This window comes from Pelmatolapia mariae, linkage group LG4 (genome assembly GCF_036321145.2).
Source record: "Pelmatolapia mariae isolate MD_Pm_ZW linkage group LG4, Pm_UMD_F_2, whole genome shotgun sequence".
NCBI lineage: Eukaryota > Metazoa > Chordata > Actinopteri > Cichliformes > Cichlidae > Pelmatolapia > Pelmatolapia mariae.
The window spans coordinates 1,945,617-1,972,062 of NC_086230.1; the positions used below are offsets into that span (position 1 = coordinate 1,945,617).

The 26,446-nt window shown below is 45.1% G+C and overlaps 1 protein-coding gene across 5 annotated transcripts in view; it reads left to right on the top strand.

Annotated features, from left to right (window-relative positions):
* The window catches only part of smg1 (SMG1 nonsense mediated mRNA decay associated PI3K related kinase), a 60,040-nt gene that overhangs the window by 24,596 nt on the left and 8,998 nt on the right, over nt 1–26,446 (top strand). For 2 of the 5 annotated variants that reach the window (XM_063471063.1, XM_063471067.1), the window contains exons 27-49: nt 3,346–3,496; nt 3,708–3,828; nt 4,261–4,506; nt 7,788–7,942; nt 8,634–8,769; nt 10,260–10,404; nt 10,522–10,660; nt 11,462–11,680; nt 11,814–11,994; nt 13,001–13,162; nt 13,569–13,783; nt 13,919–14,073; nt 15,168–15,390; nt 16,411–16,657; nt 17,945–18,180; nt 18,289–18,534; nt 18,654–18,792; nt 19,208–19,317; nt 21,538–21,756; nt 22,176–22,369; nt 23,384–23,556; nt 24,613–24,892; nt 25,276–25,548. In XM_063471063.1, the coding sequence (XP_063327133.1) occupies nt 3,346–3,496; nt 3,708–3,828; nt 4,261–4,506; nt 7,788–7,942; nt 8,634–8,769; nt 10,260–10,404; nt 10,522–10,660; nt 11,462–11,680; nt 11,814–11,994; nt 13,001–13,162; nt 13,569–13,783; nt 13,919–14,073; nt 15,168–15,390; nt 16,411–16,657; nt 17,945–18,180; nt 18,289–18,534; nt 18,654–18,792; nt 19,208–19,317; nt 21,538–21,756; nt 22,176–22,369; nt 23,384–23,556; nt 24,613–24,892; nt 25,276–25,548 (4,365 nt within the window). The remainder of the gene's footprint in view (nt 1–3,345; nt 3,497–3,707; nt 3,829–4,260; nt 4,507–7,787; nt 7,943–8,633; nt 8,770–10,259; nt 10,405–10,521; nt 10,661–11,461; nt 11,681–11,813; nt 11,995–13,000; nt 13,163–13,568; nt 13,784–13,918; nt 14,074–15,167; nt 15,391–16,410; nt 16,658–17,944; nt 18,181–18,288; nt 18,535–18,653; nt 18,793–19,207; nt 19,318–21,537; nt 21,757–22,175; nt 22,370–23,383; nt 23,557–24,612; nt 24,893–25,275; nt 25,549–26,446) is intronic. The other 3 variants (XM_063471065.1, XM_063471064.1, XM_063471066.1) reach the window with 3 other exon arrangements.

Below are 26,446 nucleotides of genomic sequence, written 5' to 3' on the forward strand. Positions count from 1 at the left end.
GTGCAGGCATACATTGTTTTCTATATACAAGAAGTGCAGTGATCGAATCCCAGATTGTAGCCAGACATCAAACGTTAGAACATTTTCTTTTTGTTATTGGTGCAGATAACCACAACCCAGTAAGATTAAAGGCTCTTCTAAACTGATTCCAAGTTTTAACTGTATGAATTACACCTGGGTTGAGTATACAGTCTGAGACTGGATGTTTGAAAGGTAGTTTGGAACCTAGTGAGGCCACAGGGGAGGTGTGCACAACTCAAGCTCCTTCCAGTGCCTACCAACTGGGGCTGATGGTATCCCTCTTCACCCAGTACAATAATATTAATACTCTAACATTTACTACCCAGTAATATATATAATATGAATTTTGGAAGTGACATGCATTTTTATGTATCTTTGGCTGCTTTTTATTCCATATGAATGTTGATTTCTGGCTGTTACGACTGGACAAGAAAGGTTTTGTTAAAAAAATGGGGACACTTAAAGAAATTTAGGACGTAAACACATGTTGATAGAGTTGTTTGTTCCTCCTAAAGTAAGAGGCTCTTTCTTTACAAGAAGAACCACTGATGATAGCAGAGGTTGATCATTGGACTGATATAAACAACTTGTCATCTGTATGAAGAGAGACTTTGTGCTCTGATCTGCTGGATCCCTTTAATAACGTTCATAATTTAATAAAAATGATGAACTGAATCCGTGACAGAGGGCAGCCGTAGCACCCACTGGGAACAAGTCGATGCTATGGCAGACAACCGAATCACCACAGCGTTGCAGAGGCGTGTCAACCAAGGCAGCCCTACAGCATCCAGGACCTTAAAGAACTCATCCACCCCCAACAGCCCAACTACCTACAAGCTAGTAGTTTGACTGCCTCAATGACCTCACCCCTAATGATCAGCAAGTAGTCTCCCTCATCCACAGACTCTGCTCCAAGTATTCCCTCCGCTGCCTCCAGTTAAAGGCAGCATCACCCCATCCACACTATATTTACACTGTGTGAGTAGAGCATTGCTTTTAGTCACCTGACAATTTGCCAGAATTGCTTAGAGTCCGACCAAAAGTCTTGTGTTGAACTGAACTTCTTCCACACCCAAGGTTGGGAAGGAAGATCCTGTGGACTGGGCCGTCTGTCAGACAGGGCACCAACCCTCTGTCACAGATCTGTTGTGTCTCTGTTCTGGAGGGTTCCATTTAGGTGCACCGGGCCTGTCCAGTTTCCTCTCACAGCAGCTGATCTAACTCATCACCAGGGGGTGATCAGTTAACAGCTCAGCTCCTCTCTTTGCCTGAGTGTCATAGCAAATCCGTCAATACAACGCCAATCTAGGTCTTGCAGTTTCATCAAGTTTCCCAGTAGAACAATGGAATCAGTTCTAGGAAAACTCTGTCATTCGCTGCATACCTCCAGTCAGGTGGTCAGGAACCTTTCCCTGACCTGAAGCAGCAGGGAACCAAAGTCCAGCCCTTCTCCGGGAGACTGTGTGGTCTCACTCGTGCTCCCTGTCCAGCCCTGCCTCCAAGGTGTAACAACTCTGCGCTATAGTGCACACTTCTTTCATCTAGGCCAACACGCTAATTCCTAGCATTGAGCGCATACGGTTTACTGAACATTGGTTTTGTTGCTTAATATACATTTTTTTGTGTGTTGTATATGATTGTTCTTATTAATTAGGTTCTTTCGTCAGCAGCAGTAGTAGGTTTACACTCCAGACTGACAGAATAAGGTCATATAGTAACAATCAGGCTTGGCAAACACTGATGTGTATATAGGTAAGTAGGGATGGGTATTGATAAGATTTTCACGATTCCGATTCCATTTTCGATTCTGTTTAACGATTCGATTCTTTATCGATTCTTTTTAAAAAAGGAGAACACTAAGGTCGATTAGCTTAGAACTTTGTTTTATATCTTCTCTTTGAACAAGATAGAAATTTAGGAGTAACATGGCCTTACAAACCCAACAGTGAGATCTTAAGAGATCCACAGCCTACGGCTCTTCAATGGGGTGTCACAGGGTCCCCAGGAAAAAAATTGTAAATGTAAAATAATAAAATAAATATTCTTCTGTAGCAATAACAAAGTATAACATAAATTATTCTGTAGCAATTACACAAGAATATCCAGTAATGTCCCTGCCTACAATTAAACACATTCACTTACCGAAAATCGGGGGCATCTGCTGTGGCAAATGGGTGCAAGCCTTTGACCACAAACTTAGTCACTGCTCGGTGACATTCTGGCCTGAAAGGAGACGCTACCGGTAGACTGCAGCGAAAACTGCCAGCATCTGAGCCAGCCAGACTCTGTCTGTCTCATCATGGTCACCTAAATCCACAGTAATGGCAGGTTTTGTAATAAGGCAGATCGCGCTAACATAATATGCTCTGTTAGTTGATTATTTACCTGCCGCATGAACGGGAGAGGACGTGCAAACGTTACCGCTGCTGCTGGGTTGAGATTCACGAGTCCGGAGTGGAATTAAAAACACGACATTCATTTAAGGTCATCGCGTGTTTTGTGAGCAAATGCTTTTGCATATTCGTAGTGTTTCCTCCCTTAAATGAAATATCTACTTTGCAAGTATTGCAAGTTGCCCTGTTGTCATCCGTTCTCGTAAAGTATAACCAAACTTTTGAGCGTTTGAGCCGCCATGTTTCCTGCCAGGTAAATGACGCTCCGCAACGTGGTGACGTCATTCGGGGAGACGGGAATCGATAAGGGAATCGTTTGTAAAAATGGCAAACAATTCCAAGGAATTGAAACAGTGGGAACCGGTTCTCAACAAGAACCGGTTTTCGATACCCATCCTTATAAGTAAGGCAGGTGTTGCTGGAATAAACTGGATGTGGTTTCCTTCAGAGCTCTAGCTTTTTCGTGCTGCTACTTTTTCATTGCTCTGATGCCAACTTCTGATAATTCTTTTGCATGACAGTGAAAACTGAGACGTTTTAACCCTCTAGATAAAAGAGAGCGTGCTTAGCAGCATGTCCAAGGTAGGAGGGAGAGACTGACAGCAATAGACTGTCCTCTATGCTCGTGTGAAAGAACTCTTTAGGCTGAAATGGGGTTTAAGAGTGTAACTCTCATCTATCCTTGGTATGTTCAGTCCATTTCCTGCCCCCATGTGGATGTGGGGTGGTTGATTCTGTAAAGTGAGACTGAACGACATAGCCTCCATTCCAGAGCCAAAAAGGAGGAAAAAGTCAGTTAATTTTGGAGTCGTTGCAGAAAACGGTCTCTTATCTGTTTTCTTTCCAAATGTTAATGTTTAAAACGTGTTACTTATTTTTAGCACAGTGCCATTTTCAGACTCTTAATAAATCGTGTGATGTGATGTTGCAGTACGTTGGTGCGTTGCTTGAAACAGACCGGACGGATCTGCTTGGGTCCCCTTCGCCTGTCGACCCTCACCCTCTCTGAGACCCTGCCCACATTTCCCACCCTGCAGCTCCACTCTACTGCCACCCTGGAGAATGCTCTCACTGGACAAGAGGTTCGTAAATAAATGAATTTCATTTGCATCAAAAACGATTTTACAGTTGTTTAGTGTCAGTTTGGTACACACACACACACACTTTCTAGGTTCTGGTTGCCTTTCATAAAAGTAGCATCAACTTCAAACAAAGCTGCAACGAGCACCAACTTGAACTTTAATTGTCCAGTTTAAAGAAACGTGGCTCATCTTCACCCTTTGTTCTTCACAGGACTGTGTGATTCCTCTGTGCAGTGAGGCTCTGAACTCTTGTAAGCAGCAGGATGCCCAGCTGTTCCTGCATGCCCTCAGATACAGCACATTTCAGAGACAACTCCTCCACAAACTTAAGGGTAACCATTGAGTCCTGTTGTTCCTGAGAGAATTAATCACACCTCAGTTTTATTTCAGCAGCATCGAAGAAGGAAAAAAACATGTTAATTTATGTGTGTGCTTCATAAATTGTCAGAGCAATTCTTCCAAGAAAGAAATGAAGCCACTTTGTATCTCTGAGGGTTAACCCAGGTGGTACAGTGGTTAGATGATCTGTCAGGCTGTCCAGCAGGTACCTCAGCTTGTCCCCAAAATAGCATGAGCTTGGATTGGACAAGAAGTTGGTTGGACCTGACGTTACTTTACAAAGTCCCACATCCAGCTTTGTGCTGCAGACGTACTTTTTGCTGGGCTGAACGTGATCACTGTGCTGCATAGACAAAGGGTCATGGAAACATGCTGGATGTATTTGTCCATGTAAACCTCTAACATTTCTCTTCATTCTTGCCTAGGTTACTCTTCCTCTACTGATAGCCACCTAATGGAGCTTTGTCTGACTGCTGTCAAATTTGCCCGTAAAAAAGGCAACATTACACTGGCATCTCGCCTGCTCAGACAGTTCAGTGACACACAAACACAAGAAGAGCAGGAAGATGACCTGTGCAAGGCCTTCAGGCGTCTCAATCTTGAAGGCACCCTGGGGGAGAAGTGGGGACCAGAAGTGGAGATAGAAAAAGCCAAAGTCCTAAGAACTGCAGGTGAGGAAACATCTTCATTGCTTTATTCTACCTTACACTCCATTGGATGGGAAAAAAGGACCTGTTCACCTCGAAGCTCTGTGAATACGCGCGCACACACACACACACACACACACACACTCTCTCTCTCCAAACCTAGGAAGCCTGGACTTTAAATATATCAGAATGTGTAAAGTGTCTCATGATTGGTTGTTAGGTCTGTCAAAACACAATAAACCCAACAAAACAATTAAAAACAATGTGATATGAAAAATCCTGACTGTAATCAGTGAGGTGATTATTTAGAAAGGTGAAACAGTTGGGAGATCTGGGGTCCAAGAAGCACCTTGGCCTAACTTTGTGCTTAAAAATAAACTGAGGTTTTGGTTCCTGAACAGCTGATTTCGTTCGGTCGTCTCTGGGTGGGTTCACTCTGAGGTGAAGGTAAAAATGTGGAGAACACATCAGAGACAGTTTACTGAGCTGTGACTGTGTGTCTGCTCTCACATCACTTTTCATTTATTAAAAACTGTTTCTGCAGCAGTTTATGACAAATTTCATTTTTCAAGAATTATTCAGTGATCATTCACTGATGTGTAATATACCCTCACTTTATTTTATAGAGAGTTTAATTATGTTTGCCGTTACTGGATTTGAAAAAAATCTAGATTAAAAGAAACTTGAGGTTATTTATATAACCCGGTTCTCTGAGTGAGCGTCTCATTCCTACTGGCCATTACAGCAGTCCTTACAGGCTGGCTAAGTGACGCCCATGTCAGGAGGGACATGTTAAGCCCAGCTCTTCCTCAAGGGGAGGTTTGCTGAGACACTCACTCAAGCTACTCAGACAACCTAAAACTCCAGGTCCTGTCCATATAAATGCACAGAGCACAGACTGGACACAAGGTATCCAGCTGCTGTTGTTCCTCTGAGACGAAAGATGGCGGGGATTAAGCCGCATATTGATCTTCGTATGTTCTGGGAAAACTGAATGCACGACTGATGCTCTTGGAGAGCTTCTCTCCTACACGCTTGACCAAACAGGCATTTGTATTTCCTCTGACCACTTTGCCAAAGATAGCATGTTGGTGCCCTCTTGTGGTCAAGCGTGTAACACATGCTGTCCCGGTGCCCGTGAGCGAGGTGTCTGCATGGTCACAGCCATGGAAACACGACTCTCTGCGGGCTGTGTAATAGCCGACAGCATTGCTCTGTTTTTCAGCGTGTTTAATGTTTTCATGTGTTTTACAAAACGTGACAGCGCTGTGGGCAAACTGCCTGGATGCACGTAACGGGGCAGTTTTAATACGGAGTGCATGACAGAAGTGCTTGTGAAACAACACGGAAAACTTTGAATCGGTTTCCCTCTGGTGGCTATGGTAACATCCACCCAAAGACTGCTTCCCAGCCCGTGGATTCTTGAGAGCCCCTGCACCTTATCTACTTTAGGGATCCTGAAAGCCTCAGCATCTCTCTTTTCTCCTCACATCTCATCTGCATCTCTTTATCTGTTCTTCTGACGACTGCACCGGAGACATTGATCTTGTCAACAAGGAACTCCTTGACAAGGGCTGTCAAGGAGTTCCTCTTTTTCCTTAGTTGTCAGGTTGGTGAGCCTGAGCCAGCGCGCCTGCTCCTGGGGAATCACCAGGCCTGTGGCTCTCCCAGTAGCCACTAATTTGTGGAGGCAGAGGACGTGGTCAGTGAAGATCCAGATTTCTTCTTACACACTGGTATCTGGTTTAGCTGTCATGTCCTCTTCTAGCTCAGCTTGGTAAGCCATTAGCATAGAGGAGGTACTGTGGGCTCTCGTTGACGGAGCAGCTGCTTTGTAGCACTTATCAGTAAGGAAGCGGCCTTCCTTCCAGGGGAGGGACAGGGTGATGAAGATGAAGACGACTTTGGGTAAATGATAGATGGACTGATTTTTGTATATGTAAGCTGCGTGCTTACACATATCTTGCATGTCGAAATCCAGGGGAGACGCCATTGCAGGTTTATTAACCTAGCTGGTAGCTGAGTGCTTTGCAGCCCAGCTGATGCTAGCCAGGGAGTTGGAGTCCTCCTCCTTGTTGTCAGGCAGGAGGAACTGTGAGTCGGCCGACTCCTCTTCATTCTCGTTAAAAATCTCCTCCCTGTTCTTGTAGCATCTCCTCCCATATGAACTCCAGCAGGGGAGAAACCCTCACATCCTCCATGTGGCTCCAGCAACGGGAAAGTGGTAGTGATGGTCTGTGGGTCTGCCTCTGCCCAGCTCATGCCTGGTGTTGCAGCCAGATCCTCAGGTATCTCCATTTCGCCTTGCTCTGCAGCAGCCTCACACACCTGCCACCCGACAGGTTAGCCTGGTGAGCTACCCTACTGTGGAGCAGTTTGTGTGGACAAGCCACGCAGTGGATACGATCATGAGTGGATCTCAAGGCAGGCTGAGCATGCAATAAACCTATGCATGCTCCACACGGGTGTGCATCTCAACATGAAGTCTTTTTGCATCAAGGATACAGTTTTCTAACTTCCCTTCCATCTTCACTGTGTACGGCTCTGAACACTGTAGCTCCTCTGAAAAAGTACTTGACTCCGTGGTATAATTCTCAGATGCACGCCTTAAGAAGCAGATAACTTGGAAGCTGGATAGAAAATTGAGTCTCACTAATTTAGAAGACCATCATGTAGCCTGGAAAAAGAGTTTGCTGCTCTCTCAGTAAGAGAGAAGAAATTACTCATAACCTTCTCATGAATGTAAAATTATGCACAGCTACTTTGAATAGCATTTATATTAAACGCCTTTCCTCCAGTTGAATTTTACAGAGATGAGTCTGCTCGTGTGTGCGCTCTGACAGCCACGTTCTGAATGAGTGTGTCAGTCATCAGCTGGTTCTCTTTGCTGAAGAAAGCCTGGCAGACCTGACCTGGTGTCTGCCAGCCTTCCTCTGTCCTTGCTGCCAGCAGCTATAAGCAATAATAATGATAATGATGATGGTAAATGATGAATAATTAAAAGTAATAAATCATAAATTAGTTATCAATACATCAGAAAAACAGACAGTGGCACTGTAGTTACAACAGATGCTGTGAATCCACTTAGCAGAATAATTTAAAAAGCACACTCAGTTTGACATCTTATAAAACAAATATGGAAATTTCTCTGCACTCCCTCCAAGTCCCTGTCGAGCTGTTTAGCAGTAATGCCACTGAGATGTGACAGAGATCCTAATCCAACCCTATTTTACAAAAACCCAGGTGTATGTGCAGAGCATTGATGAGGGTCCCGAGGCGCTGTTTTCTAAGTGGGTGTTTCTCAGCAGGTCAGTCACTGACAGCCATGGAGATGCTGAGCAAAGCTGCTCTGTCTTATTGCCATTTGGGGAAGAATGAAGGTGCCGCCTGCCGCTCGCTGCTGACACTCTGCAAGTGGTTGCTGGCCGACTGGAAGGACATGACGCCTCAGCTCAAACAGGTTTACTGCTTTTTGGAATATTTGGTAATGATAATCATGTATGCAAAGAGCTGTGCCTAACATGAAAGCAGCACAGTAAAGTTAATAGAACACAAGAACATTAAATGCAAGAATCAGACCAATGATGGGACCTAACCCTGTAACCTGCTTTGGCTCAGCTGATATTTGTCCTGATTAAGAGAAGCAACATTTCCTCTGTTACTGTTTCAAGTCTAAGTAAGTGAAAGCTGACCCAGGTCTGTGTTAAACAGCCAGATATGCCTGCAGACAGATTGTCTTCTCCACCAGAAGCTTCTGATGTGTCCAGGTTGCTGCAGAGCCAGCTTCCCTGATCAGTTTATTGTTTCAGCCCAGCACTGCAAAGTGCACTCCATGTCCAGCACTTTGAAGATTGTGTTCAGTGTTGGTGCAGGTCATCGGATTATCTTACTGGGGTGGACAGGTGCCGCATATACCATGAGGAAAAATAAAAAGCCCAGGTTGTAATCCACCATGGAGTCATGTGCTCCCCCCCCCCCCCCTTTATTGTCTTGTTAGAGATATTTAACCAAAACATAAAAAATAGGGTAAAGGGCCTCTTGAAGCATCTTTGACCCATTTTTGGAAAAGAATAAAATATGTATAATATAGCAGATGTGATTGTTTGGACATATATTTAAAATGCATGATTTCAGACTTAATGTTTTCGTAGGTGGTAAAGAAATCTGCAGCAGTGAACTCATCCAGCGCTCTGGGCAGCATGTCGGCTCTGAGCAGGAACATTGCTGCTCTGCTGGAGCTCCCCCTGGAGGATCAGGCCATCCCATCAGTCACTGCTGAGATTTCAGGTACCATTGGAACCTGATGTATTCACACATTGTCCCCCTCTTAACTCTAAATCAATGACTTCTCAATAATGCAGAGTTGGGATGTACCACTTTAATTTCCCAGTCAACTAAACTACCACTCAAAGTGTGGACACGCCTTCTCATTCAATGGTTTTTCTTTATTGTTACTACTTTCTACACTGAAGATACAAACTGAAGACATCAAATATATGAAGCAGCATATATGGAATTATGTAACAAAGAAAAACTTGATAAATAACTCTTAATATATTTTAGATTCCTCAAAGTAGCCACTGTTTGCTTTGTTGACAGAGCTGCAAACCCTGCTCTCAGTGAGCTTCAGGATGTCGTCACCTGACATGGTTTCCCCTCACAGGTGTGCCTGTCAGGGTTCATTGGTGGCATTTCTCGCCTTCTTAATGGTGTTGGGACCATCAGTTGTGTTGTGTAGAAGTCAGGCTGGTGCACAGCTGACAGCCATAGTTGGCAACTGTTAGAATTCATATTATGGCAAGAACCAATCAGCTGGTGACACTGTTGGGGATTCATTCAAAACTGAAGGCAAACTGAACCAGCATGGCTACCACAGCATCCTGCAGACACATGCCATCCCATCATTTAAATTCCAACAGGACAATGATCCCAAACACACCTCCAGGCTGTGTCAGGGCTATCTGACCAAGAAGGAGAGTGATGGAGTGCTGACCAGATGGCCTGGCCTCCACAGTCACCTGACCTAAACCCAGTGGAGATGGTTTGGGATGAGATGGAGCGCAGAGTGAAGGCAGAAGGACCAACAAGTGCTCAGCATCTCTGGGAACTCCTTCAAGACTGTTGGGAACCATTTCAGGAGATGACCTCATGAAGCTTATGGAGAGAATGCCAGGAGTAAGGAAAGCAGGAATCAAAGCAAAGGATCTGAAATATCAAACATGTTTGGAGTTATTTCACAGGTTTTTGTTTACATAATTCCACGTGTTCATTCATAGTTTTGATGCCTTCAGTGAGAATCTACAATTTCAAACACATATCAGACAGCTGTTTGATATGCGTTTATATTCCCATGTGAAGCACTTTGAAATAACTTCCTGTTTGTGCTATATAAATAAATTTTACTTACTCATGAAAATAACAAAAAACCATTAAATGAGACGGTGTGTCTGAACTTTTGGCAGGTGGTGTACGTCTGTATTAACCTGACACTCTGTCCTCTTATGTCAACAGTACATTTTGGCTTTTCTGCACATGATAAACACTTAAAATCTTTAAACTAAAAAACTTCAATAGTTTTGTTACACTTTCTTTTCAAACATAGTTCTCAGTTTTTCTCCAGTCCAACTAATCCCAGATCACTAGGAGAAGTTAAACATGCATCCCAGGCTCAGGAGGATGAATTACTCAAAATGATGAGACACCATGTACCTGTAGATGAATACTGAAATAGCCATAAGCCTCTAAAGTGTTTGATGTTAATGTTCTTCCCTGTACAGTCAATGTGGGTGTTGGAGAGCCAGACTTTGTGTTGGGTCAGCTGTATCAGTTGTCCGCCAGTCTGGCTCCAGATGTGGCAAAGTCCTGGGCAGCCCTGGCCAGCTGGGCTTACCGCTGGGGCAGGAAGGTAGTCGATAATGCCAGGTTAGTGGACACACACACACACAGACTGTTGTGTATGCTCTACTGGTCTGCGTAATGTATTCGGTGGCCCAACAACACAGTGGAAACATTAGTTTTAATGGAGCTTCTCCTCTTCAGCCAAGGGGAGGGACTGCCTCTTCTTCCTGGGGAAAAGAAGGAGATAGAGGAGCTGCTGCCAGCAACAACAAGTGAAGAAGACAAGGACATGATCTTCAGTATTCTGGGACAGGCCATGTGTCGACCTACTGGTATCCAGGTAAAGCCATGAACAGCTGATAGTACGTGCATATAGTACACTGGGCGTAGTATCGCTGTGAGGACACCAGCTGCTGCCGGAGACGTGTGGACCCGTGCTCGGGTTTTCTCTCCACCTTTGCCTCTGTCTCCAATGTGTCAGCTTCCCTTTCATTTACCTCAGCATCTGTGTTTTTAAAATACTGACTTGTGACCATGGCCGTAATGGTGTTTGACACATTTACCTGTTTATTTAAAAAAGATGATTGTGTCCGTTTCTGCAGTTGTGTTCACTGCTTGAAGAGGCGATGGCAGTTGCGTAGTACACGTCAGTAACAGGCTTGGTCAGTACATGTTTGTCAGAGGTACCATCAGCTCCTGCAGGCTCCTGCTGGCTCCTGCAGGCTCCTGCAGGCTCCTGCTGGCTCCTGCAGGCTCCTGCAGGCTCCTGCAGGCTCCTGCTGGCTCCTGCAGGCTCCTGCTGGCTCCTGCTGGCTCCTGCTGGCTCCTGCAGGCTCCTGCAGGCTCCTGCAGGCTCCTGCAGGCTCCTGCAGGCTCCTGCAGGCTCCTGCAGGCTCCTGCTGTCATATGTAGTGATTTGATCTCATGCACAGGTATATGTACTTGGAACAGGGATGTCTTACAGATTGTGGCTTGTACTGCTGTGTTTTGATGACGTTTGCTGTTTCTGACCTCTGTCTGTACTCTTCTTACTAACATGCTTTGTTCTGTTCGAGCTTGGTGTTTTCAACAGTCATTGTTTGTATATTCTTGGATTCTTTTCTGCAGCCTGTGTAAACCCTGATGTTCTGCTTTATGTCAGGATGAGGAAATGGCTCTGCAGCAGGAAGATGATGAGGATGACATGGTAGACGTGATTTGGCGGCAGCTCACCAGTTCGTGCCCTTGGCTGGGGGAGGCCGGCCAGCAGGTTACAGATGGACTGATCAGAGTTTGGAGACTGGTTGTGGACCGTATCTTTGGTCTCTACCGCATCTCCTGCCAGGCCTATTTCACCTTCCTCAAGCTCAATGCTGGACACGTGAGGCTGAGTTCCATTTTCTAAAGCTGATGACTGTGAAACAGTGACTGCCATGTGAAGATCATGACATAGATGTGAGTGCAGCACTCTGTTCACTCCCTCACTCTGTGTGTGTGTGTGTGTTTGGTTTTAGGTCCCTGTAGATGAAGATGACCCCAAAGTGCTGCTTTCATATCACAACAGCAAGCAGAGCAATGATGACGTAATTGTCATGGCAACGCTGCGTCTTCTGCGTCTTCTGGTGAAGCATGCCGGCGAACTGAGAGAGGGGCTTGAGCTAGGCTTGGCTTCGACTCCTACGGCACCCTGGAGGGGTATGTCCTAACGCAGGTTTACTCTGTGTGTGTGTGTGTGTGTGTGTGTGTGTGTGTGTGTGTGTTTTAAATGGACATAATAGATGGGTTTTTCACTGTACTCATAGTTGAAGTTTAGACATACATTAAGAGCTTCCAACACTGGAGTGAAAACCTCTCCATTCCCTGATGGAAACTGATGGCAGTGAGGGACAGATGAGATGGAAAAGAAGCGCATGTGAAGATGAAAACAAATACAGTGGACAAACAATCTTGTCCGTTTGTAGCAAACACCTTCATCATGATGTGAAGGCCACTGGTCCTCAGAGCCTGATGCCATCAGGGGTCTGTCTCTTGCCCTGAAGTCTCTAACCGTGTCTCCCAACCTGGCCAGAACTGGCAAACAAGCCACAGGGTGTCCACAGAGTTCACTGGGGGAAAAAGAGAAGTTAGTGGAAATGTGTGCTGTTCATGTGGTCAGGGGGCAATCTGTGCTCTGTTGGCTCCAGGGTACCAAGTGACTGTGAAAGGCTACTAATGTTCTGTCCAGTGATGCCTGGTTTAAATAATGTAATGAATAAAAACAGCCACAGTGATAGGTTAGGATTGCTCTGCGAGTAATAAAGACATGAGAATGTCTCTGTGGTCAAGCTCCGAACTCTAGAGCAGACCTGGGAATGTTTGGTCCGTGCTGTAAATCAGGGGTGTCCAATCCCAGTCCTCGAGAGCTACCGTCCTGCAGCTTTTAGATCCATCCTTGTTCTGACACACCTGAATCAAATGAATGGTTTGTTATCAGGTGTTTGCCAAACTTGATGGCATGCTGAAGAGGTAATCCAACCATCTGATTTAGCTGTGTTGGAGTAGGGATGCATCTAAAAGCTGCAGGACAGTAGCTCTCGAGGACTGGAGTTGGAGACTCCTGCTGTAAACCAAAAGACCACACTTTCAACAAACGCTGCATATGGCTAGTCATAAAGTATGTACTTGTTGCTTTTCATGTACTGATTCTTTGTGTTGCTATTAGGTATCATCCCACAGCTTTTTTCGCGTCTCAACCATCCGGAGGCATACATCCGACAAAGCATATGCAGCCTGCTGTGCCGTGTGGCCCAGGACTCCCCACACCTCATCCTCTACCCTGCCATTGTAGGCTCACTCTCCCTGGGAGGGGAAGCTCAGAATGCAGGTAGGCTTACTTTTTCTTTTCTTTCTTTTTGCACACATGTTCTCTCCAGCTGTTTAAAGAGGTCTACATTAATATCTCAAATATTTCACTTTGCTTGTTCATTCGGTATTAGTCATATGTGCAAGATATGACAATACATAAAGTCAGAAAAATAGGAGACTGTATAAAAAATCCTTAGCAGTTAATGCAGTAAATTTATTTTTACTTCAGATGCATTTAGTTTTATTTTGGTGGTATAAATGTGATCTGGTAGGTTACAGTTAATATTCTAAAACAAGTCTGCATGGTTTGAAAGGGAGGCTCGATGGAAAATGACTTTACATGAGTCTCTGACATCAGACACCCTGTGCTCGTTTTTCTGACTTCACATATTATAATCCTCTCAATTGGTTAATTTTGCAAACAGGGAGCAAACTGCCGTCAGCTCTGCCTACCTTCTTGGGTAGCATACAAGGAGAGGACCTAGGTGTGGATGAAGAGGAGCAGCTTGGGAGTGATGAACAAGGCAGATCATCAGAAGAGCTGGCGACCTGTTCAAGTCAAGACCAAGCCATGATGCAGGACTGTTACAGCAAGATTGTGGAGAAGCTGTCTTTAGCCAACCCTAGCATGGTGCTGCAGGTAGAAGGCTGACCGCGGTTACACGTTTTGCATGAGGGAGGGGGGCTATACTGTTTAGCTGTAGTTGATACAAGTATAAAGTTCAGTTAAAAAAGTGTGATTTTCTCAGATGATTGACTTGTGTGTACCGACCAGGTCCAGCAGCTGGTGGGTGAGCTGCGCAGAGTCACATTACTGTGGGATGAACTGTGGCTAGGTGTGTTACAACAGCAGCACATGCACGTCCTACGCAAGATCCAGCAGCTGGAGGATGAGGTCAAGAGAGTGCAGAACAATAACACACTGCGCAGGTGAGACTTGCTTTGACCTTACCCTCGGGACAGGGTCTACTTTTTTCTGTGTACATCGTTGTTTGAAAAAACATTTAAAACAGCAAATCATTGCTGAAAGGAAAATCAAAGCAAACCACTGCTGGCCCACAGTTCATTTAGTACCATGGAGCCAACAATGACCAAAGGTCTCACTATGGAAAGTGCTTTCTTGAGTGACCAGAAATAGACCCACTAATACCAAATGGCTGTGGCTCAGGAGGGGTTTTCTACCAGTTGGAAGGTTGGTGCCCAGTCTGTCCACCTCAGTGTCAGTATGTGCTTGTAGTAAAAAGCACTTTGAATGTTCAGAGTAGAACAATGCTGCTACCATACACCACTTAGACGTCCTTCCTAACTCCTCGTGACCCAAAACAGATTCTGGAACCTTCTGACTTTCATCTGTTTTAGGAAGCATTTCAGGTCCAAAACACAATCTTTCAAACCTTGGTTGATATCACACAGATGGTACGCTCCAATAATTCCTCAGCACCTTGAATTAAGAATGGTGATATAACACACCAGTGCACAACTAGTCTGCTCATCCCGCATTGGTTTGTAGATGTGCACTAGTCGTTACTGGACCTTGCAGGTTATGGTTGCACTGGTATTGTTAGTTGTAAGCTGTACTTTATTTACGTTTCTCTCGTATTTCCCTAACTCAGTTATCCACCTCAAAGGTAAGAACATCTGAACTCCACCCTCTTCTGCTAAAACTCTGGACTCCATTGACAGTCCATGTCCTGTAGTTGCTTCAGTGCTCCCGGTCTCATCTGTTGTGGAACCTGTAGAACCTCAATCATTTGTTACTGGTGGTTTAAAAGTTCAGCGATGACATGATGAAAACCAGCCTGTAGAATAGCTATTACCCCTCAGCTGTAAAAGGCTGATTTGGGGTACTGTCGTCACCCCGCTAGGCGAGCAGCGTGGGAGATCTCAGGAGGCTGAGGGCTGGTGCTGGCAGTCACCAGTATTTTATACTAGTCAGTTGCTGATCTGTATTTTTCTGTGTTCAATGAAAAGTAAAGTTCTTACTGGGCTTGTCTGATCTCCTAATACGATTTGTTGATCTGCAGGGATGAAAAGATTGCCATAATGCGTGAAAAGCACTCCGCTCTGATGCGTCCCGTGGTTTTTGCCCTGGATCATGTGTGCAGCATCACAGCAGCTCCGGCAGAGACGCCGCATGAATCCTGGTTTCAGCAGACCTACGGTGATGCCATCACGTCTGCCCTGGAGCGTCTAAGAAACCCCGTAAACCCAGCTAATCCAGCCAGTAGCTGGCTTCCCTTTAAACAGGTATGATGTGCAAGACGACCCCCAAAAATGCAGCGGTGGTGGTTGCTTACCTTATCCTGCTCACTGACTTTAGCTCGGTTTTGCGTTGTTAGTGTCACTGCTGATGGTGACGTGTCGTCCCACCTGCTGCACGTTTGGGACAGCATGTCATCGTAAGAAGGCTTTGCTTTGTCTCCCAGCCAAGTCTCAGGTCTGTGGAAGAGTTGCCAAGAGATGGTCTGTTAAAGCAGGAAACCCAAACAGGCCATAAAAAGGTTTTAACCCAGGGCCTGGTATTTGCTCCTTTGTTAGAGCGGGGCTAAGAGTAGTACTGCCAGAGCCCTACAGCATGACATACCAACCAGTGGGCTACAGGTACAGTTTCTGATCAGGTTGAATGGCCTCACATCCTTCAGTGGAATCTGTTCACAGCAGAAACACCAGAACTGTGTTCCCTTCATGGATGGGAGCACCTGTGACAGACGTGACAGAGTGTGGTAACAGCGTATGCTGCTTGCAGCTTAGTAAAATCATTACCTCATTGCCTTTGTCAAACTGGTGCTGGTGCAGAGGGTCCTGGTCTCCTCCTGGTCCAGGACTGTGTGCAGCTCACATGGCCATTGTGTCTGTGACGTTCCTGGAAGATGAAGGCATTGATGTTCCCCAGGTCTGAGTCCAACTGAGAACCTGTGGGACATCAGTGCGTCTGACTCTGCCAAAAAGCACCACTGTCCCCGAGCTCGCTGATGTCCTGGTTCAGGTCTGGAAGGAGAGCCCACTCAGTCTGCACATTCAGTTTTCACTTCCAACTCTATGTGTGATTTCAAATCCAGCTCTCAAACGGTTGATGATCCACCGAGTGTCATTTTGTGTGTGTTAAATATACACATGAATTGTTTCCCCAGCACCTGTGAAGATGTACCTGTGTATGTATTCTGTTAAGATGCATCACTTCCACGGATGTAGGATCATTGATATTTACATAGTTTGATATTGTGTAGGTGTTCCAATCCTGACTGATGTGCTGTCTGTGTTGGACAGATCATGATGAGCCTGCAACAGCGTGCTCAGAAGAGAACCAGCTATCTGCTGCATCTGGATGAGATTAGTCCCCGCCTGGTTTCCATGACTACAACAGAGATTGCTCTACCTGGCGAGGCATCGGCGTTAGATGCAGTGACCATACAGAGTGTAGGGAACACCATCACTATACTGCCAACCAAGACCAAGCCAAAGAAACTGTTCTTCCTGGGCTCAGATGGACACAACTACCCGTACCTCTTTAAAGGTGGGGAAACTCGGTCGCAGCAGCAGTCGTAGATGGAAACAGTCTTCTAAAGCTACAGGGAACAGGAAAAGTAAAAACTGCATTAGCATTCACTTGGTAATATTGACAGTTGTGTTCTGTGAACAACTGAAACAGCTGAAGCCTGGCTTTTTCAGTAGGCAGAGGAGTGCTTTGAAACAGATAAAGTAATGTTAGTAAAGTCATTAGAATATGAAGTATGAGAGAGGCGCATCGACCCGTTGAGTCTGTAGCTTCTTCGTTATCAGCACTGAGAACATCTTCTGTGTTTGACGCAGTTTGAATACAAGCTGTGTTACTAAACAGGACAAATGAATATTCCCCAGCTGGCTGCTGGAGGTGGGGCCAGTTGTAAGGTGAAGCTGGTCATAAAGATGGTGGTACTCCACAAAACGGGGCAGTTGCCATGGTCACCCACAATTTGCATGGAAGACTTTTATCTGCAACGTTGTAGCGAAAGAGTGACGATGGTGTTCCAACCAAAAAGTGTTTCCTGTAGCAGTGAGGCGCAGCTTTTACTTTGAAGGTGAAGGTTCTGTTTCCAGTTTTTATTGTACTTTGTCAAGTTTGGCTAACAGTCGATAGTTAGCAAATAAGTCGTGACTGTGGCGGTCACAAGGTTTTTGGTGTAGCTAATTTTAACTAGTGATAACCAGCAGCAACAAGTGCTAACCAAAGGTTGGGTAATGCAGCTTTTTATTTATATATTTGCCAATTGGTCCCCAACTGGCAGTGGCTGTAGCTCAGGCGGTAGAGCAGGTCATCTACTGATAGGAAGGTTGGTGGTTCGATTCCTGGCTTCCCCTAGTCTGCATGCCAAATATCCTTAGGCAAGATATTAACCCCAAATTGTTCTCCGATCCATGTTACTTAGAAAGCACTTAGAACAATGTGCTTGTGTGAATGGGTGAATGCACAAGCTGTGTAAAGCGCTTTGAGTGCTCAGAAGAGTAGAGAAGCGCTGTATAAGAACCAGTCCATTTACCATTACCACGCCTGCGTGACGGACGCCTAATTTTATTTTTAACAAATGGAGTCATAAATAAATGATAAAAATAAGCGTTAGGGTGTTCATATCTCACTGTCAGTGTTTTCTTACTAAATCGTTTGTACAGTGTCATTTTATCAAGACAAAGTTGTCATTAAAAAGCTTTTATGTGAACCGCTAATGATCCCTCTGAGCTCGTGAGCTGTGTGTTGTGCGTAGAAAGCGAAGAGAAAATGTCAAAGTTTCCTTTGTGATGAAATAGTGACTAAAGTTTCTCTCAGGTCTGGAGGATTTGCATTTGGATGAGCGCATCATGCAGTTCTTGTCAATTGTCAACACCATGTTCACCAAGATCAATCAGCAGGAGCAACCACACTTCCATGCCCGACACTATTCTGTCACGCCGCTTGGAACTCGTTCAGGGCTGATCCAGTGGGTGGACGGTGCCACGCCCCTCTTTGGCCTCTACAAACGCTGGCAGCAGAGGGAGGCTGTGCAGCAGGCTCAGAAGGTAGAGGTTTGTCTGCACTGTAACACACGGCTTTAACACTGGGTCAGGCGGCGAGCGCTTTCTGGTTTCGGGCCTGTATTACTGGTTAGTGACGTGACTTTGTTTTCTGAGCAGGCCCAGGACTCCTTCCCACAGCAGCCTATACCTCCAGTGCCCCGCCCCAGTGAACTGTACTACAGTCGCATCGGGCCGGCTCTAAAGGCAGTGGGGCTGAGTGTGGATGTGACACGGAGAGACTGGCCTCTCAGCGTTATGAAGGAGGTTCTGAAAGAGTTGATGGAAGCAACGCCGTCCAACCTTCTGTCCAAGGAGCTCTGGTGTTCTTGCACCACACCGAGCGAGTGGTGGAGGGTCACTCAGGTAGCGAGGAGATGCATTCAAAGCATTTCTCACCTTCTTCCCTGTCTCCTGTTTAGAAAAGGACAGATGCTCAGAAATGTAATCCAGATGTTTCTTTGTTTCCTTTTCTCTGTCTGCAGTCCTACGCCCGATCTACTGCTGTCATGTCAATGGTGGGATACATTATTGGCCTTGGCGACCGTCACCTTGACAACGTTTTGATTGACATGACCACTGGAGAGGTGGTGCACATTGACTACAACGTATGCTTTGAAAAAGGTGCGTTTAACTGTGTTGCTGCGATTCATTTTAAAGAGAATAGTTAAGAACCAGATTTATTAAAAGGTAAAAAACAATTGTGCTGCATGTGATAGAAGCAAAGTGACAGAGGTGAATACCACTCACACATTGATAAGGATGAGTGGAATCTTATTCAGGTGTTCCAGTACACGTTCAGTGCTCACAACAGTTAGTCAGCCTGTTCTGTGCAGATATAATAAAGCTCTTTTCCTCCACAGTCCCCCATAATATGATCAGACTCAAACCTCTTTATCACACACTGAGATGTTGGAGGAAACCCCGCTGAGGAGTTATTTTTGGCTGCTAGCGTGTAACAGTATCGATTTTCCATGTAGTGGGTGACCTGCTCGTTTTCCTGGGTGCACAGTATCAAAGTGTGTGTGTGTGTTGCCAGGGAAAAGCCTGCGAGTGCCAGAAAAGGTCCCATTCAGGATGACCCACAACATCGAGATGGCTCTGGGAGTCACTGGGGTGGAGGGCATCTTCAGGCTGTCCTGTGAACAGGTTACTCTCACGTCACACTGCATATAAAACCCTTTGTACAGTCCTTAATTCAACCCATTTGTGAAAGGGTATCTAAAACACACCCATCTATGTTATCATCAGTAGCATTTCTCACACACCTTGTAACAGATTGGACTAATTTCACGTAGCATAGTCACAGTGTGCCCCGTGGCAGGTATAGAATAAGCATCTTCATCTCTTGCTGCTGTTGCGCTGAAGAGATGAAGCAAGAGCCAAGTTCAAAGTCTTCAATATGTTGGAGCTTATAAAATGAACACATGAGCCTGAGAAGATTGGAAAGTATTCCCACTGGGCTGTAATTGATAAATATTGAGACGAGTGGCTTTTTTTGCACAGTTTAGAATAATGAAGGTAAAATGATCCAGTAGATGGAGTGACAGAGTTTGTTTTTACAGTTTGCTACAGCTTACACAGGGCTCTAGACTAACTTTTTGCCATGGGCGCACCGGTGCGCCTAACTTTAAAAAGTTAGGCGCACTCAAATTTTTCAACCGCATCGCTTAACACCGCAGTTTTACATGTGCACTTTCTTTGGGGGGGAAGTCCATACAGACAATATTCATTTCTAAATTATTAACTAACAATCGTGTGCTTAAAGTGCTTTGTCAATATTGTAGAAAATGTTAAACTTAATCATCATCTTGGCCTGACGACCTGTTTGCTGCTGCCTGCTGCTGAAAGGCAGTGGGGAGAGGGGACACTTGGGCAGTGCATTTATTGCAGCATATAATGTGTTTTCTGGATACACTGCTGCTTTTTCAGCATTCAAAGATTGATGGCACCGTGTCAGAGCTGGCTATGAATTTCAGACGGGTCAGTCCTTAACTTAACACAAAAGTTATCAACAGTTCTTTTCATCTTTTCTTATTACCCACAGCTACATCCACTTCTGTCAGGCCTAGGCTGCTCACTAGGGCTGGATATCATCACTGACTTCTATAATCCATTCGATTCCGGTTCTCAAAGACCTGATTCGATTCAATTTAGCCTCAGACAGTCAGAAATATTATAATTCTGATCATTTATCAGTACTGACACTTGTGAGACTTCATCAGAATTGTGAACATCACAGCAGATGCCTTTGTGTGAAAGTAACTGAGAATAAAACACAGAAAAACATGAAGGAGATTTTCCTGGTCTGGCGTTTTATAGCAGATAACCTTAAAAATATTCTGCAATTTTGCACAATTTTAAGAAGTTTAAATTTCTTCAGTGTTGAACAGCAGAAATTAGGCTTTCTTGTCCGAGGTCATTTAAGTGAAAAAAAGAAAAAGACAGCGGCCGACAGCGCTGTAAACAACGGTAGACTGGTGGGTAATAAGCGAATGAATAATGCAGAAAACAGATTTGAGACGGGAAACTGTTCTTGAAGTACAGAGAGGGAGAGAGAGAGAGAGCTGTGCATGAAGTGTGATTTTTTTATCGTGGTGGAAGCAAAACAGCAAAAGTCAGAGGGAATTCATGACGACATTGAGCAAATGTGAAGCGCAGTTTGCTGCTTCTTTTGCTGCTGGCTCGGCGAATTTTGGTTGGAGAGACAAAACCTGCAGCTCAGAATCAGCGCAAAAAAGACGTAAACACAGCGCGGACCTGACGCATCAGAATCGCTAAGCTCCGACAGCGTGTCCGTGTTCGGGCCGTCTGGTGAGAAAGTCGAGAAAGACAAAGCTGATTCTGATGCGTCGGGTCCGCTCTGTGTTTACGTCTTTGTGTGGAATCCGTTAATGAATTGATATCGCCTTATTCAAGCTACTCACCTCCCTCTTCTACCTGCACTTTCCACTGGACCACGGCCAATCAGAGAGGTCCCGCCCCTGACTATCTCTGATTGGTTTAGTCCACGATAGGGGCATATGTGTGTCTGTTGTTGACCACACGGAGAGTTGCAGAGATTTTTTTTTTTTTTACCCGAAAATATTTGGTCGCACCGGTGCGACCAAATATTTTTTTTTAGTCGCACCACTGAAAAATTTGGTCGCATTTGCGACCAAATTGGTCGCACTCTAGAGCCCTGTTACAGGCTGTTTGTTAGAGGGATGTAGCCAGTGCAAATTTTGTACCTCAGGATATTTCCCATGCACTGAAACATGGACGTGTGCCAAGCTGCTACAGCACGTGTTAGAGCTGTCGGCTATTGTGACAGGATGGAAGTCAAAATACACTTGGGGAAAAAAATTAAAGTGAGATGTGTGTTTCTAGGTGGTTCAGATAATGCGACGAGGCAGAGAGACCTTACTGACCCTGCTGGAGGCCTTCGTGTACGACCCTCTGGTGGACTGGACTGCGGGGGGAGAGGTAGGATTTGCTGGTGCAGTGTACGGAGGGGGAGGCCAACAGGCTGACAGCAAAAAGAGCAAGCGGGACATGGAGAGAGACATCACGCGCTCTCTCTTCTCCTCCAGGGTGGCTGAGATCAAGGTGAGTTCACAGATGTCAAATAATTATACAGCAAATACAGTCGGTTTTGTGGTGGTGTCTCAGGTTGCTATGGTTACCATGGTTGCAGCCGTTTCTTTAATTGCACTTGTCAATGTTACTTCACTTTGTCTGGCAGTGAGAGCAATAAACAGGGGAGGAAGTTAAATAACGACTGCGTTACAGTTTAAAGAAGGAGAATATTCGTGGTATCAAAGCAGTACTCCGAGCTTTTATCTGTCATTCCAGGTTCATCCACAGCTGACTAAAACTACAGTTATTTCTCTTATAGCTCACATTGTCTAAATAGGTAGGAGTAAGGTTGGCTTTGTTTTTAACAACCCTGCAAGCTGTAGAATGAATCCTTTCCTGTATTTCATATTTTTAATGTGTCATTGATATTCTGTGTGGGCCTCGTGCAGGTGAACTGGTTTAAGAATCGTGACGAAATGCTAGCGGTCCTACCACAAGTAGAAGAAGCTGTAGAAGAGTACTTGGTCCTGCAGGAGCTTCTCTGCCAAGGAGAGAAACGCCAAGCTAAACTACAAGAGGAGAGTGCCTTCTTAGAGGGGGCAGAGAACCACCCTGACCACGTCATCTTCACCCTGGAGCAAAGGTCAGACACAGCACACTGTTCATGTTCTTTCAGATGCATGCCAAAAGGTGAATTTAAGGATATATATTTGAAAGACTGAAAGGTACGTCCAGTGGATTCATTGAATTTTGTAACATATTTGGATATTTGATCGTCTTTCAAACAGTCACTACAGACAACAAAATAAGGAAATGTGGCTTTTAAATTATTAATTGATAGATAAAGTTAGGTGATGTTGTTGCTTGGAAACATTTTTGTGGTCACACTTATAGCATAAGATGAGCTTTATTACCCCCGAGGGAAGGAAACGAATGTGTTACAGCAGCCAGAACATGAAGAACAATATAACTCTGTAAAATAAACACATACAGTATCAAACGTAAGGTTCAGATCACACGCTCGTTTGCAGCAGTGCCGACACACAGCCTGCACACAGACTCTTCGCTCACTTGCACTAGTTACCACATATTTTAATGAGACCACTCTTAGGGGTGTTCTCCTGGTGCAGGCGGGACGGTTGTATCAGGAAGCAGATCTGTAACAGACGAGCTCGGTGAACACAAATCAGCTGAATGTTTGGAGGCGTAGCCCAAAGGAGGACGGGGTCATAAAGCGATCGGTCGCTTTGAATAGATGATCATAGTTATATAAACAGTTATACTGTTTATATAAAAGTGTGCAGAGTGAAAGTGTGCAGAGTGAATTATCAGCTGACAGCTGTCACTGGATTATTTACTGCTGAGGAAATATTTGAAACTGGAGATTTCTAAAGCCTCTGCACAGCTCCGACCATTCAAAACTCAGCTGATCCGTGCGAGCAGGATTTCTGTCCGAAGAGCTGGTGGCGAGAATGTGAAACTTCAGCCGCGTGTGCGATGGCTTCTTTGTGCGCACGCCTGCCGAGTGCTACGTGCAGGAAATTTAATAGCACCCCTGGAATGGATGACATCAGGAAGATGGATAACAGAAATCCTGTATCCACAAACATCATCGCCACATTCTGCACTCTTACTCACCCAGCCTTCCTACTCACAGGTACTCTGAACATACCCAGCTGCAGTCACGACAGCGGACCGTGCAGGAGGCCATTCAGGGCAAACTGACTGAACTGGACCAGTGGATCTCCCAGTACCAGGCAGCATTCTCCAGCCTGGAGGCCACACAGCTCGCCAGCCTGCTGCAGGACATCAGCAGTCCTATCGATCTTGGTCAGTCTCTGTGTAAAATACTCTCCTTTTCTGAATATTGTGTATTTCAACATATTTCTGGGTGTTGCTTTGGTATATTTTACTTTAAAATATATAAAATGAAAATAGGATGATTTGACATTTAGTTCTAAAACAGGGTAAAAACTTTATATAACCTCCATTTAAAACAGAATAACAGTAAAAGAAGGCATACTCGCCTTATATTCAGTACGTCCCACCAGCTCAGTAGTGCAAGGCCAAGCAGGTTGGCAGCTGTGTTCTATACAATAAATATTCTTTTCCCTCTATTTTAGTCGTAGCCATGGTTAGCATCACTTGCATGTTTACACGATAACTGCACAGCGCTTGAGTTGCTCCTGACCTGATTGGAGGGAGTCCGTTTTAATATGTAGTCAGCAGCCAATAAACTTGCATATGACACAGGAAGTCTGCGTGCACCTGGGGCTCCACCTGTGCGTCCCACTTCTTGGTCTGGACTCTCTCACCCAGTAGAAACAGACACAGGTTGTCTGAATACGAACTCAATCGAACATGATTGTTTGCCTTCATGTAGTGTTTTCAGTGGGAGGGACATGTTTATACGACTCTTTTAAGGATTATTGAAGGTCTTGGAAGAGTATTGTCTGTACAGTAAAGTGTGAGTTCTGCATTTGTTTATAGTTTCCTTTTGTCCTGCTGTTAGTGTTTCTGTAAATAGAACAAAGGGAGGGAACGAGAACATCTGTGCTGTGGAAGTGGAACTACAGCCACTGGTTGAGTGTCATGGCCCTTTATCCAATTAATGATTCTCCAAACTCACATGTCAGGTTCACTCTGTCGAATGCTTTTTCTGTCTCTAGTGATGTCATCGTGAACATTTACTGTTCTTGAAGAGCTGGATGGTTAACTGTGTGCCCGCCTGTCAGGGTCAATGTTCATTATTTGTGTGATATTGATGATTTATCCCTGCTTATCCTTTTAACACTATGATTAAACAACACTGCTTGTGGTTCAGTTTTGAGTAAAAATGCATTGATGTACTGAGCTGTACTGTCTTGTTCTTGGCTGTCCCATCAGGCCCTCCCAGCTATGTGCCAGCTACAGCCTTCTTGCAAAATGCAGGTCAGGCCCACCTAATCAGCCAATGTGAGAGCCTGGAGGCGGAGGTGAGCACCTTGCTGCAGCAGCGCCGGGGAGCCCTCCGCAGCTCCCTGGAGCAGCTTCACAGCTATGCCACAGTGGCTTTGCTGTACCCACGGGCTACCCTAGTATTCCACAGGGCCCATCAGTGGAAGGCCTGGTTGGAAGAGCTGCTGAGAGACATGACAGCAGATCACTGCCAGCACATCTACAGACAGTAAGGAGCCATGCATTGTCTTACCAACATTGAAAAGTTTCTCATTTTCATTGGTTAACCCTAGGACTGTGTGTGTCGCTTAGCTGGTACCAGCCTTACTGGTGACCAGTCCTCGCGGAGTCCCTAAAATGTTTTTGGTGAAGAAGCACCCCTGAGACCCACCGTCAGGTCCAAATTACACACCTAAAAATATCACCTATGATAGTTCTCTTCAACTCAGCAAACATCCTGTGTGCCCCTTCACCTGAGTTACCTGCAGATACCTGCAGTTTATGAGAGAGGACAGGTTGCAGCATCACCATGAATCACATCCAAACTGATGTTCTGCTCCTCATGGTGTAACTCATGATACCAGCTAAATGTGTGTCTCTCTCTCTTTCTAGATATGAGTTGCTGTTTGCTCCACAACCTTCTGCTGCCTCCTGCCAGTTTCTTTCCAGTGTGGAGTTGACTCTGCAGCACCAAGTGGCTGACACCAACGAGCGCGTGGTGCACCAAGCAGAGCGGCTGAAGGCTGAGGGCACCACAGTAGCAGCGTGTGAGGAGCAGCTGCAGGAGATTGAACACTGCATCACAGTTTTCCTGCGGGAGAATGGAGAGCCAGGTTCTCTCAGCCTGGCTGCAATCATCACCTCTGCCCTCTGCACACTCTGCAGGTTTCATTCACATTTTCATTCTGTGTCTCACAGTTTTCAGTCCCTGTGACTGTCTGTGAGGGTTTCATTGTGTCCGTACTGTAGGTCAACACTTTAAGGAAAAAAGGCAGACAGATGAATAAGAATCTGGTAGTATGAGGTCCAAAAACATGCTGATGTAAGTGAAGGCAGCCAAACTTAGGTTTGAGTTTGTCCCACCTAACACCAGAGTTTCTGAGTCAGTAATCTGAAGAAATCCACTCAGCAGCACTAAAAACCCTGAAAGACCACTTAAAACTGTGGTTAAGGTTCAAACCACTGGTTAGGACTGAAAAGATTTAAAAAAGCCTTTTTTTCTGGAAAAGAGATCTTTGGTAAGATAAACTTTACCAAAGTTTTTTAATTGAAAAATAAAGCAGGAGGAAAGAAACGAGCCCTAATCTGAACCACATGGTGATGGTCACTCATGTCTGTAGAAGGCTCTAAACATTCAGACGGTGCAGCTCAGATTCTTCAGCACGGCCGCTCATCGCTTACTGAAGACGGCTGCAGTCTTAGACGAGTGTCTCAAGTGAGGACACCACCTTTGTGGGATCTACAGTTCAAGACTGCAAAATAATGCTAAACAAATTTTTAAAAGAATATTTGTATTTAAAATGATGATGTTGTTTTTATTTGTTCAGTTATTTTTGAGACTGGATTGTCTGGTCCTCTTCTGTCTGAAGTCGGTCACCATCAATATTTACATTTTAAAGAAGATGATTCCTGCACGAGCACTCCACAAAATCATCCTGCTGCCTGTTGTTGCATTGGCACAGAGCTTTAAAGGTTGTATCCCAAAGCAATCTGCTAGACTGTTGTTATTGTCACAGGCTGCTCTACAGACTGGAAGCAGGCCTCCTCATCGGTCCACCTCATC